This window comes from Pteropus medius, unplaced genomic scaffold (assembly GCF_902729225.1).
Source record: "Pteropus medius unplaced genomic scaffold, Ma_sr-lr_union100, whole genome shotgun sequence".
Lineage (NCBI taxonomy): Eukaryota > Metazoa > Chordata > Mammalia > Chiroptera > Pteropodidae > Pteropus > Pteropus medius.
In genome coordinates this window covers 14,801,125-14,814,069 of record NW_024356249.1, presented here as the reverse complement: position 1 = coordinate 14,814,069, position 12,945 = coordinate 14,801,125, and the positions used below count along the sequence as shown (strand labels likewise).

Sequence of the window (12,945 nt, the reverse complement as noted above, 5' to 3'; positions counted from 1 at the left end):
CTGCCGTAAGGTTACAACGAAAAAAGTGCCCTGAAATAACCTTGCCAAGCTTTGTTATGAGGGTTAGCCCTTATGAAAAATAAACTGCTCCCTGAGGGAATGGCACTGGTTTAAAAATTTGAAATAAACCTGTGGTGAACTATAACTTTTTTTTTTTTTTAAAAAAAGCATTATATATAGTTTTAAAAAGCAAATAAAAATACTTACTGGCACATCAACATATTTTGCGGCCGCTTTCACCTTAAGTAGAAAAGAGATAATTATGAGAATTATTTTCTTAACTGTTAGATAAGTACTGTGACAACAGTCAAATGACAGCAAAAGAGAACTCATTCAAATACTTACAGTGAATGACAGAATGGATGAGAAAAAAGTGCCTTCATCATATCTTGACAGCTTAGACAACACCCCTTCCAACACTGAAACAAACTATAAATAGTTTATGGTGAGTATTTAGAAAAGTATGGTGCATGCAAACTAGTAACAGGGCAAACAATTTCTGGGCCAATTTCTGCCATGGCACAGAAATCCACAATGTACACACTGACAGCTGAGGCGCTGACTTGTAATGTTTACTCTCGTATTCTGAAGATGAACTCTAAGGTCCTTTCCCATTGCTGGAAATAACACATTTTTTAAAGACAAAAGAATAAAGTATAATAGGAGTCTGGTTACTACACGTGAGATAACCATTAGTAAATAACTTCAAATTCCTGAGACTATTGTTTTAAAACAACTTTCAACTTCAATATAGATGTTTAGAAGTCCTCATCACAATAAAGAAAATTGTACCTATGTATGGTGATAGATGTTAACTGGACTTATTGTGATTTCACGCTACATACAAATATCAAATAACTGCATTGTAGATCTAAAACTAATATAATGTCATATGTCAATTATACCTCAATAAAAACCATATAGATCTTTAGAAGAAAAGATGGTCAAGCTTAAACAAATTTCTTCTATCATATATCGCTTAGCCATTCTCTAACTTTTTCTATCTGCAGAAGAGATTGACTAAAAAAGAACAGATAAGGAAAGAGACATGTAACGTTTGGGGCTCTTGTAACGTTGAAATGAAATCTGACATTAGCTAACAAGTGTTTACCAGGCAGTTTTAACTGGGACATGTAAGGATCACCCCTGCTCTCAGAAGCTTACGAAGAAGTTTGGGGAACTAAAAAGGACATACATACTACAAGGCACAATAGAAAGAGCACTAGACTGAAAATATATATCCTGATTCTGTCACAGAGTACTGTGGGCTCAGGCCAACCACTGCCCCCATCAGTTTTTCCATCGATTAAAGTGTGTGTATTGTGTGTGTGTGTGTGTGTGTGTGTGTGTGTATTATTGATGATATTATGTGTATTTAGGGAAAAAGGGGGAGGTATGAATTAAAATTAGTCTCAAAATGTTTTACACTTCTAAATTTTATATTTCTATGAAATGTAAGTTAAGACACATATACTGTCACGTTATTAAAAATGTGGAGTTTATTTCATTGACTGGAAACAAAAATCTGGCATGAAGATAAATAAGATATTAGTAAGAATCTACCCTACATCTTCCCTTTTTACAACTAAAATAATATGCACTATTGTGACAGATTATACACTCCCAAAGGGAAAATACTGACAAGGTTTTTTAAATACGAAAAGGGAAATTAATGAAGGCTGGTTTTTGTTCACATAGCAGCTTCTTCATCAAAGTGATAATAGTTCTAGGGACACAGCTTATTGGTCTCTGATGACCAGAAAACGCGCTGAGAGGGCACAAGAGATAATCTTTTCTCTATGGCTGGTCAATTACTGCAAAATAGTTTATGCAAAAGAAACAGGAACTTCCCTATAGGTTTCTCCATCACATCATTTGCGACATGATGTAAGAATACAGAAACAAAATCATGCGAACTGCTGACTAAAGTTTTATTTTCCAAGAATGAGAATTATGTATGTCTGGTTAGTTATCCTAAGGGATACAAACAGCAAAAAACACAAAATTACAAATTGCTCACAACTAAAAGTCAATTTAGCACTTTCTTCCTGCCCATTAGGATTTCTTACCAATCACGGAAGGCTAACCCAACTTGATGTGGTTTGCAAAGTCCCAGAAGACTAATTCTCCAGGGCTATGTCAGAGCAGGGGAAGGGAATTCCAAGCTTAATGGCCCTCTGTGGAAAATGCCTTGTCTCTTGTAGCTCAAATCTTAAGAGCCAGTGTGTGCCAGGTGATCTCATTCGCCAAGAGGAGAGCGACAATTGCTATGGTTACCAGACGGCCTGAACCACCAAAGGCCCTAGCACAGCACCTGGCTCTTGGTGCCTCTAAGTGAGTGTATGTTTACACTTGTGAGTGATGCTGAGGGAGAAGGCCAGGTAGAGGCAAGAAATAGGTGGGTGGATTTAGAAGGTCTGAGTTCAAGTTGCAGCTCTGCCACTCTCTGGCTCTGAGATGACAGTCTGGACATTTTGCTTCTCTAACTTCAATGTATTTAGTAGTAAAACAGAAAAAAATGACAGGTGTCCTGCCCATTACAAGGGTGGTGTGAAGATCAGTGGAGATCGTTTATATGAAAAAACTGTGAAAATGGCAAAATACTAAAGAAATATAAAGAATTAATACTATTGATAATGATCAGCTAAATTACTATTCATTTTATCCAAGTCTAAAATCCTAAATATGGGAAGGCACCAGTGAATGGGGGCAGCCTTAGGATTGTTTAGGAGTAACAATGAGTTTGATAAATAGCAAATAGGTCTAATTAATTCAAATAAATGACAGGTATGGAAGTAGAACAGAGTTAAGGCTGGAAGTCAGATACCCGCATTGGAAAACCATCTGTTTCAAGGTCACTCGGTTGACGGTAGAAGAGGGAGGCTGTGAACACAGGTGGCCTGGCTCCGAAGCCCATGTTCTTTACCATCATGCTGTGGAGTTGTCAGCATTAATGAAATGACATAAGTAAGGTGCCCAGCATATAATAAGTGCTCATAAATGTCATCGTGTTGTACTTACTATTACCGAGCAATGCATATGGGAAATACAAAAAAAATGAGTCTTAGATGCTCTACTCCAGGAACATACGAACTAGCGGGAGAGACAGACATGTATACAATTGGTCATGACATAGGCAGGAAGTGTTAAGGGCCCGTGTAGATGGGCAAACAGTGTAACTAAAACTAGAGAAGGGAAAGAATGACTTCAATTGGAGGATACTGGGTTAGGTCCATTTACAAGGTGGCACAAGAACTGAGCCACAGGATAGCAGACATAGAGTGGATACAGCGACACTTGGGGAAGTGTCGAATGAATTTGGGGCAGAAATTTTCCTACTGTGGCATCTGGCAGGCTGTCCGACTTGTCTTCTCTTCAGAATTTCGGTTATATCCAAGTAAGTCCTACACACGGCCCTGCAGTCTGCTGCATTAATGTCACAGCATTCTTTACGTCCATTTTAACAGTAGTGGAGAGCTCTCCTTGGGTTCCTCCCCAACCCCAAATGGTCCCTGGGGAGGCACAATACAGCTGGGATGCCAACTGCTTACACGGCAGTGAACAGCGAATGCACCTCTGGGATCGATCTGGTGAGCCATACAGTTCCCACAGGTTTTCTTTGCAAGATTTTTGATGAGGTACATGTGGTGGAAGAGCTACCTTAAAAACCAAACTCTATTAACATCAAGATTCACTAATAATGAAATATTTTTCTATCTGGCTTTTAATTGCACAACACAGCAAGATTCCAAAGAAATCCGGGTAAATGCTGGGTTTAGTTGCTGTGTCTTTAACTGCTTCCTGTGAACTTTCTGCGTACAGCTCAGGGAGTATATAAATACTTATGGGTTTGCCTTGTGCACTCTGTTCTCCTGAGGGTGTCGGGTTGGAATGAAACACTGTAATCTCTTTGTTTCCCTGCTCTTTATTGTGGATGCATTTACTGGGTTTGTTTGAATAATATTTAACACCTAAAGTCTGTCTGGGTAATTACCAACTTTGCCTCAGGATGCATCCAAGGAAATTAAAGATGAACATACCTTGAGATGACTGGTAAAATAATACATGAAGTAAGTCGCACGGCATGCTGGTTTAAATTTTCTGTTGAATTTTAACAGGATGTAAGATTCATTTTTCTACATGTATGGACAGTAGAAAAAAAAATCTAGAAATGATAGGGAGGATTCCAGCAATAGCTTGGTGGGTCCAAAACACACACAATTCTTGCCTTTTAGCCATGACAGTTCATGAAATAAACAAGGGATATCGACATCATTTATACTGCAAGTTATAAAATCTTCCATACGAAAGAGATTCATCCATAAATAAGGCTGATCATAAAAAACTGTTTGTTTTTTTTTGGTGGGGGGTGGTTAGTGGGACTGGAGATATCTATTAGCAGATATTTTATATTTGGTAAGATTAGGACTAACCAGTATTGTTAAAAATCCACATGGATCCAGAATACCATAGACTGGAAAAAAAAACAAACAAACAGATTTCCTTCTCTGAATGGGAATGTTAATGTTACGACATGAGGCAATTGTGTGTACCCCATCCTCTTTTCTTCAGCTGTGAATCCACTTCTTTGAACCTTTGTTCCAACTGACTCCTACAAGGTCTTTCCAGATTATCTATATCTGTATTAAGGATGTACATCACCTGACAGCATGGATTTATTCATGACATACCTTGTTCTGCAAAGTATTTAAGATAACTTCCAAAACAGCACACCTAGCCCAGAGCTGGTGAATTCTCCACACTTCTCTCATTGTTCCTTTTTCTCTTGCCCCATAAAGAGAGTGACCTATCTTCTTTTGTATTTCCTCTTTCTTAATGACTCCTAATAGTGTGTTATTTCTTTTAAACACAACTTGAACAGTTGCCTTCTGAATATCTGGCCTTGATCCAAAAATTAAATTTAATCAAATTAATCTCACCAGGTTGAGTGAGAAAGATATTTTAATTACATCATCTAGGCAGTCGGATTGGATTTGTCCTCCATCCATCTTATTCTTAAAGAGAATTCAGGGAAAAATATTCCAGGTTATCAGAAAAAAAAATGTGTGCATATATATATATTTACACCTACATAACTATATATCTATATCTGTATGTTCTTAGTGAGAAAGTACATGCTCTTTCATAAATCCCTTTTTTGCAATAATTGAGGAGTTAGGGAGTTGAATATATTGCTATGATCTTTTAACCCATACTCAAAATTTACTGAGCCCTGATTACCGGAGTACACTATGCGAGGATCACTTTCTCATTCTTTGCTGTTTTGACCTCTTCCCCTGACCAATTCTTTCTCACAGTCCTCTCAGTTTCTCTTCAGCATCCTCATGTTACACATAACGAATTCCACTCTCATCTACCCGACTTACAGCTGCCCCGTCTGCCCAAGCTGGTCCCACAGCACATATGCCTGTGTGCAACAGATCGCACAGGCTGAGCAGTACAACCGGATGTGACGAGGACCTGAGAAGACTGGAAGGTAAAGCTCCCACTCTTTTCTTCTCTGGTTTTGCTGAGTTCTGTGTGGTATCGTGGAAAGATTATAGGCTTAGGGCCCACGGGGGTCAAGTCCTGGCTCTGTGGCCATCGACTGCATGATCTTGGACCTTTGTTTCCTCATCTACGAACGAGGGGACTGACTCCGGGGTGGACTCTGGTGATCGGGCCTGCTTCGGGAGATGAGGCCACGCAGGTGGAGATCTAGGCTTCCTTCCCCTCCTCAGTCAGGACAGCTTCACTTCGATCAGTGTTATATTTTAGGGTGCTGCCTAAGACATATTTGAAAACGTTAAATATATCTTATAAACATAAAAGTATGTAAAAACATATCTTATAAACATTTGTAAAATGTTGACAAAGCTCCTGCTGGATGATCTCCGGATTCCACTCTAGCACTGGGTGTGCTATGGGACTCGAGAGCCTGGGGAGAAGAGGTGTGGCTCCCCGGGGGCCGCCACACAGAAATGTGTACAAAGACCTTTATTTTAGATGGAGAAAAAGCTGTACACATATGTTTTCCCATCTAATACTCCTACTTATTTGATGAAGAAACTGAGCCGTGCGAGGAGACCTGGCTGGTAACACGAAGAACTGGGAACAAAGTCCAGCTCTTCTACTATCCCATACTTTGTCCGATTTAATTAATTTCAATACAAGGTGGCAAAAAACTTGGCATTTCTTCTTTCTTTGGCAAGATTTAATGTTCCTGCCATCATTTTTGTTTTTTCTTGATGAAAATTATCTAAGTCTTTTTCTGGCTAGAGACATCTTTGTTTTTTCTCTTTTTCTTTAAGGTGGCTTTTCATTTCTTTTATTTAATTTCTTTACTTCTTCCACAGGGGTTCCAGTTATGGATTATGCATGAAAACAGTAGCCACTGATACAGAATCATAGCACATATGCCTGAGATTAGCAGCCACTGTCATAGAATCATTTCTAATGGTTGAAATCTTATAATCACATTGATATTTTGATCCCATGTAGCTCTTCTAGGCTCCAGACCCAAATATCTGGGTATCTCCTTGGCATCTATCTCCTCCTTCAGACATCTCATAAGCAGCATCTCATCCCAACATGTCCAACACTGACACCATGGTCTTTCCCCTCAAAGCTGTTCCTCTCCAGGGTACCCTGCATCCATCCTGTGCTTCAAGCCATAAACTTAGGAGTAATCCCTAAAGCTTTCCTTTCTCTCCTCATTACTAGCCCCTTGTCTTAGTCTGTTTGGGCTGCTATAACACAACACCTTAGACTCAGTGGCTTATGAACATTCTTTCTCATAGTCTAGAGTCTAGGAAGTCAACAATCAAGGTGCTAGCAGATTGGATGTCTGGTGAGGACCCACTTCCTGGTTCATAGATGACAACTTTTGGCTGTTTTCACATGGCAGCAGGGGCTAGGGGGCTGTGTGTGTGTGTGTGTGTGTGTGTGTGTGTGTGTTTATAAGGGCACTAATCCCATTCCTGAGGGCTCCAACTTCATGACCTAACCACCTCCCAAAGTCCCACCCCCTAACATCATTACATTGGGGATTATTATGAATTAGAGGGGAGGGGACATTCAGTCTATAGCATCCCTGTCCATTGCATGTCTTAAATGTCTTTGGATTAGTCCACCAGAGACCCTTGCAACAGACCCCTTACTACTTTCAATCTAATCAGTTTGTTGAAGGCAATAAGATGAATGTTCTTATAATACAGGTGTGATTAATTCTCTACCCTTACTAATGCCTCGCCAACCCTTCAATGACTTCCTATGCTCTTAAGACGAAGAAGACATTAAACTCCTCAGGTCTGACGCTGGGCTTTTAACTATAATTCTGCACTTTCTCTCAGGAACAGAATTGAGAATCCTTGTCATATAGTTAAAGCCAGAAGTGTGAGAATCACAAAAATTTGTGGAATGAGCTTAAAAGAAAACTAAAGATAGAAACCCAAGGAATACCACCATTTGGCTGCTATGTGGAAAGAGAAGAAAGAGGTGGAAAGTCAAGATCTATTGTAGGCATGAAAACCTGTTGTAGTTGGGACACATAACTGTTGAGTGGTACATATGATTAAGAGCCCTGGCTCATTCTCAAATTATTTGCGAAGACATGTGGGATAAGAAGAGGATATGAAGGTGGAATTGAAGAGAAGAGGTAAAAAGAAGAAAGTGTTGCTGCTTATTTATCCAAATGTAGCAAATGTATTTATCAATATGCATGCAACAATTAAAATATGGGAAGAAATATTTGGGATACAATAAAAGGAATTCACTATTTTATTCATCTACTTTATACTGATTTAATGAAAATGCTATAAAAATATCTAGAATATGCTCTTGGAATTTGACAGGGTAAAAAGATAGTTAACATAGAAGTTATACATTTTTACTTTTTTTTTTTTTTTTTGCTTTTTACTGAGATCCTGGAGATCTGTAATCAGCAGGTGCACCGGATTAGGAATCTGAAGTTTGAATCCTGACTGTCTCACTTATTAGGTGTGTGACTCTGGTCAGTTTACTAAACTACTTTAAGGATTACATTCCAATTTGTAAAATGAGGTGTGAGACTGCCTATTTTATAGGTTTTATGTGGTTTGAATGAAATGAATATGTACAGTGGCTAATTCACAGTAGGTACTTTATAACTGTGTCATTAAAAACATCATTTCTTTTTTGGTGAAAACAAATGTGACCATGCTATGTTAGTGATGGTTTTGTTTTAAAATGGACTGAAGTTTAAAAGTAGTGTACATGACAGCCTGGATGAGGATTCATCAGAGTAATGTTTCTCAAAGTCTGGCTCATGAACCCTTACATCGAAATCACCACGGTGACTGATTAGATATGTATATTTCTGCTCCTCTTCCCAAACTTCTGATTCAGAATTGTTGGTGAGCATGGCATGGCAATCTGCATTTTCACAAGCTCTTAGTTAATTTTTTGGCATGCTAACATTTAAGAATTGTATTGCAGAATTGTATTTACCTTTGCCTACTGAAATAATGAAATAAATAAATGGTTTTTATTTCATTAGGCAAAGGTAAATTGTCATCTCCCGTAGAAGCTTAAGATGGTTTAAAATATCAAATTAATTTATTTTATACTGTCAACGAAAGAATTAAAAATTATTCATAAGTGCTATTTGACTGCAGGAAAAAGAATCCACAGAGAAAAATCTATAACCTAGACCTGATTTCCAAATATAATAGCTAGTACATTAGGCTATTTCAATTAAAATTAAGTAAAATTAATAAAATTAAAATTGCAGTTCCTCAGTTGTACTAGCCACACTTCAAGTGCTCCATAGCCACGTGTGGCTAGTAATTACCATATGGGATGGTGCAGGATAAACATGTTTGTCACTACACACAGTTCTGTTGGATAGAGCTGATCTCTAGAACACTGTTTTCCTACTTAGCTCAACTATACTATTTTCAGTTGCATAGATGCATTTGATATTGAAAAATTTAAGATTCTTACTTTGCCAGAAATGAATGCAGAGATGATGTATAGCCTTGCCTGTTTCCTCTGCAACCCTTCCTCCACCCCCAAACTATTTATAGCCTTATTTCCTTGCTGCCTATTTAACCCTTTATCACTGCATGCTCGCATGCAATTCAGTGGCTCCCATCATGCACTCTTCTCACAAAAGAACTTCCGCGGGAGAACCATGCTGCTGGGGAGTTTCCATTTGGATAAAACCTCCCTGGATGGCTCATTGACAGTGAAGGGGCAACGTTTACCTTATTTCACTCTAGTGGGCTGTGTACTACTGCAAGCTGCTGTGCTGGGCTCACGGGAGGGTGGAAGTCTCACTAGTCTTCCCCTAGGAGCTTCATTATCGGGTGGTTCACCTCTCCCCAACCTGCTGGATGGTTTTCCTGTTCACCAATTCCCTTTCCACTTGGTGGGGAGTGTGTATAGTATGTGACATGCAGTGGTAGAAGTTGGGGGAACAGGGACAAATGATCAGGTGGTGCTATTCTAGCATCATGTTTCTTTGTGACTATTTTCAGACATCAGGACCAGCTACCAGAGATGCCTCCTCCAAAAAAAAAATTTTAAGGAAAACCCACTAGTCAACTGTGATCACACGACCCAGAGAAAAGCTCTGCTTATCATTCTGGTGTTTATCCCATCTTTTCTCTATGTGATGCAAATTCAGATCATACTTTACATTTCTAAATATTCATATTTTTTCACTTAATACTATATTGCAAAATCTTTCTTTCCTTTATCATTATAGCATACTTTGAAAGCATCCTTTCTTAATATAGGTGTCTCATTATTTGTTCCTCATGTTTGATATTAAAGTTGATTCCAATTTTTCATTAGAAATAATGTGACAAATACCAAATACAGATAGATAGGTAAATAGATAGATAGACAGACAGACAGACAGATAGGTGATAGGTACCGTGCATCTCTTTGAGTAGTAAGAAAAAATGTAAAAAGGATCTTAGATGAAAGAGTATGAATGTACTTGACATGATTCCAAACTATCTTCTAGAAAAGTTTGTAATAATTCGTACTCCCAAATAAAGGAAATGTGAGTGTTTCACCTATCTTTTCTAAAATTAGGGGTAAGATTTGCTAGAGAAAAACAGTACATTAATTGCAGTTTTTTTGCATTCCTTAAATTATGGATAAGGTGTAACATCTTTCATGCTCATTGGGCATCTTTTTTTTTTTTTCTTTTCTAAACAATGCATCCTTTGTTAATTAAATTGGGGTGGTTTTTCCTTTGCTTTTGGTACATTCTTTCAATTGTTTTATGATGTATGATTTGGGGTTTCTGGGTGGAGCCTCGTGTGAGTAAGAGATATATCTGCTCACGTGAAAGTGCCCCGTGGAGCAGTCTCCTCACCTGTTGTCAATTCCCAGTACTCTCAGGTGCTTCAAAAGTTCAATTCCCGGTGCTCTCTTTCCCTATCAGACCCTGATCTTAAATGTCACCCATGGCAGTCTGTTACATCTTAGTGGGGTTTTAAATCATCTCATCATTCAATGGAATGCTCATTTATGCCTCCTCTCTACACATATAATTAAAGGCCACAGTTTTCTTAAAGACATTTGCAGCATCAAATAGGAAATCGTGGGAGCTACTGGGAGGGGAGGGCCTTAGATGCCACCCTGCCAGCTTTCTCTGTCTGCTGATGAGGCCAGTTCTAGAGCCCCATTGCTGTCACAACAACCAGGCTCCAGCCAAGGGCTGATAATTACTCCACTTGGTCCCTGAGACAAGACAAATAGTAAGAGAACATGAATGTGAAATAATGAGGTATTACTGGAAGATAGAGTTATTTTTAAAAGGACAACGATTGCAAGAAAATCCAAAATTAATTATAGACAAAACATCAAAAGTTATTGATGAAGAGTGTTCATATTTTGTTTGTAACTCTTCTTAAAATTTGAACTTTCCTTAACTCTTTCTCAACTAGGTATTTAGAAACATAAGACGGACATTTCTAAAAATTCTCAGTTGAAAATAATTTTTAAATTTGATTTAAAAAGGTGAATAAATAATACGTTACCTTTGAAACTAGCATTGAAATGATTTCTTTTACAGTGTTGTCAATCAAATCATCTATTTTTGAATGGTACTGCTGCTAGATATTAAAAGACAAAGATGCATTAGTCAATGTGGACACAAAACTTTGTCATAAGTCATAAATGCTTTAAAGCTACTAGTTATGACATATCAGATTTACTTAAAATGATCATTTTGAACATGAGAAGAACAAAACCTTGAAAACGATCCACCCAATCAACACTTTTTACATTGTGGTTTGAAAATTTTCCCATGTGCACTGTTGAGTTAAGCAGCTAATGGGGTTATTATATAGATGAATTGGGTTCTAATTCTTATTCAGGCAGAGGAATGTGAAGGATACTTTTTGTCTTCTCCTCTATAATTAAGGTGGCCGTGTATTTTTCTAAAGGGTTGGTTTAGCTGGAGAAGCAAAAAGACTAGAAAAAGATTTAATTAATACAGCATTTCATGTCTGACAACTCTCATTCATAAGTTATTTTAAATGTGCTCTAGAAATAAAATGAGCTCCCAATTGTTCACTATAAAAGGACCTTTTTGTCAGTGCAGGGAGCAGCAGTTTATACAATTCTTACAATATGCTCAAGCAAGGGCAAAATTAAAATTTCATCAACAAAGGTGAATAGATGGTAACAAATTAATAGGCCATAAAAGGTACAATGAAACGACACTCACTCCCCATCGTTTTATTACTGCTTCCTCATAAAAAAGGCGTCTTTAAGAATGAAAAAAAAGATGTATTTAAAATAAACCTGAAAGGCTCCTTTTTTGCTTTCTTTAGAGAATACTGGAGAGTTCCATTCTTAAATTAGCAGGAGCTTCGGCTTCTACGATGTGTGAAGGCACATTCATTTAAACAGTAATTCTTCCTTTAGAAGCATTTATCTGACAGCCGATTGTCCCCAATAGCCACTTCACAGAAAATGTGACTTGTAAAGACTAACCCTATCTTGATAGTTCAAGGCTTCTGGAACAGCTAGCATAGAGTAAAAGTACTCAGGTCACTATAAACATTAGACCAACTTAGCTGCTGGTTGAATGGTTTCCTAAGATGTAAGTTTTTGAAAGCTATTTTTTCTTCTGAAAACATGTCTCAAAGTTTTCACACAAAACAAAACATCAACTGAGATCTGCTTTGGAATACGCAGGAATGATTCCTCCCCATGGGCTCTCACAGTTACAAGTGGTCATCTACCTGCATAAATAATGGAGAAAGGAAGCATAATTTTGGCGCATGTGAATCATTTTCTTTCTTTCTTTCTCTTTGTGTGTGTGTGTGTGTGTGTGTGTTGACAAATGGTCTAAAAGTAACACATATATACGAATGTGGAACTTTCCAGGCATGTATTTCTCTTCATGAAGTGAATACTAAGTGTCTGCCTCACTAAAAGCTTTACTGATTCCCAAACTTGTGCTCCCCAGAGGACAAATGGAACAGAAAGGTAGAAGGTGGCTTTCTATTTGCAGTAGTGCTGACACTTTTGCTTTTGGAACAGCTTGAAGAGAAGCAAAAGGTGACAAAATAAAGAAAAAAGAGAGGTAGAAGAGAGCGCCTGGAAAAGCTGGTTGGTAGTTGAGATGGCCAGGAAGCCCTGCACAGACACAGGTATAAAAAAAAAAAAAAAAAAAAAAAAAAAAAAAGGCCCCCAGCTCCAGCTGAAGCTGCCTAGCTAACCTGGCAGTGAAGGAGCTTATGCAAATGATGGCTGCCCTGGCTCTCCCTCTCTGCCACTCTCTTTTCACCTCCTTCTCTCTCCAAATTTGTGTCTGTGCAGCCGGGAGACATGAAATACCAGACTGAGGCTCCCTTTGGAGTAGAATATAAAAGAAATACAGCAGATGGGCTTCAAGCTTCTCACTTCTCTCTGACATGGAAGGTGCCATAGAACATC

The 12,945-nt window shown here is 38.2% G+C and overlaps 1 protein-coding gene across 16 annotated transcripts in view; it reads right to left on the bottom strand.

Moving 5' to 3' along the window:
* CADPS2 (calcium dependent secretion activator 2) overlaps nucleotides 1–12,945 on the bottom strand; it is a 477,993-nt gene that overhangs the window by 32,859 nt on the left and 432,189 nt on the right. For 15 of the 16 annotated variants that reach the window (XM_039860904.1, XM_039860896.1, XM_039860905.1 and 12 more), the window contains 3 exons: nucleotides 11,037–11,111; nucleotides 346–429; nucleotides 208–240 (listed from right to left, as the gene is read on the bottom strand). In XM_039860904.1, coding sequence (XP_039716838.1) covers nucleotides 208–240; nucleotides 346–429; nucleotides 11,037–11,111 — 192 coding nt within the window. The remainder of the gene's footprint in view (nucleotides 1–207; nucleotides 241–345; nucleotides 430–11,036; nucleotides 11,112–12,945) is intronic. The other variant, XM_039860897.1, reaches the window with a different exon arrangement.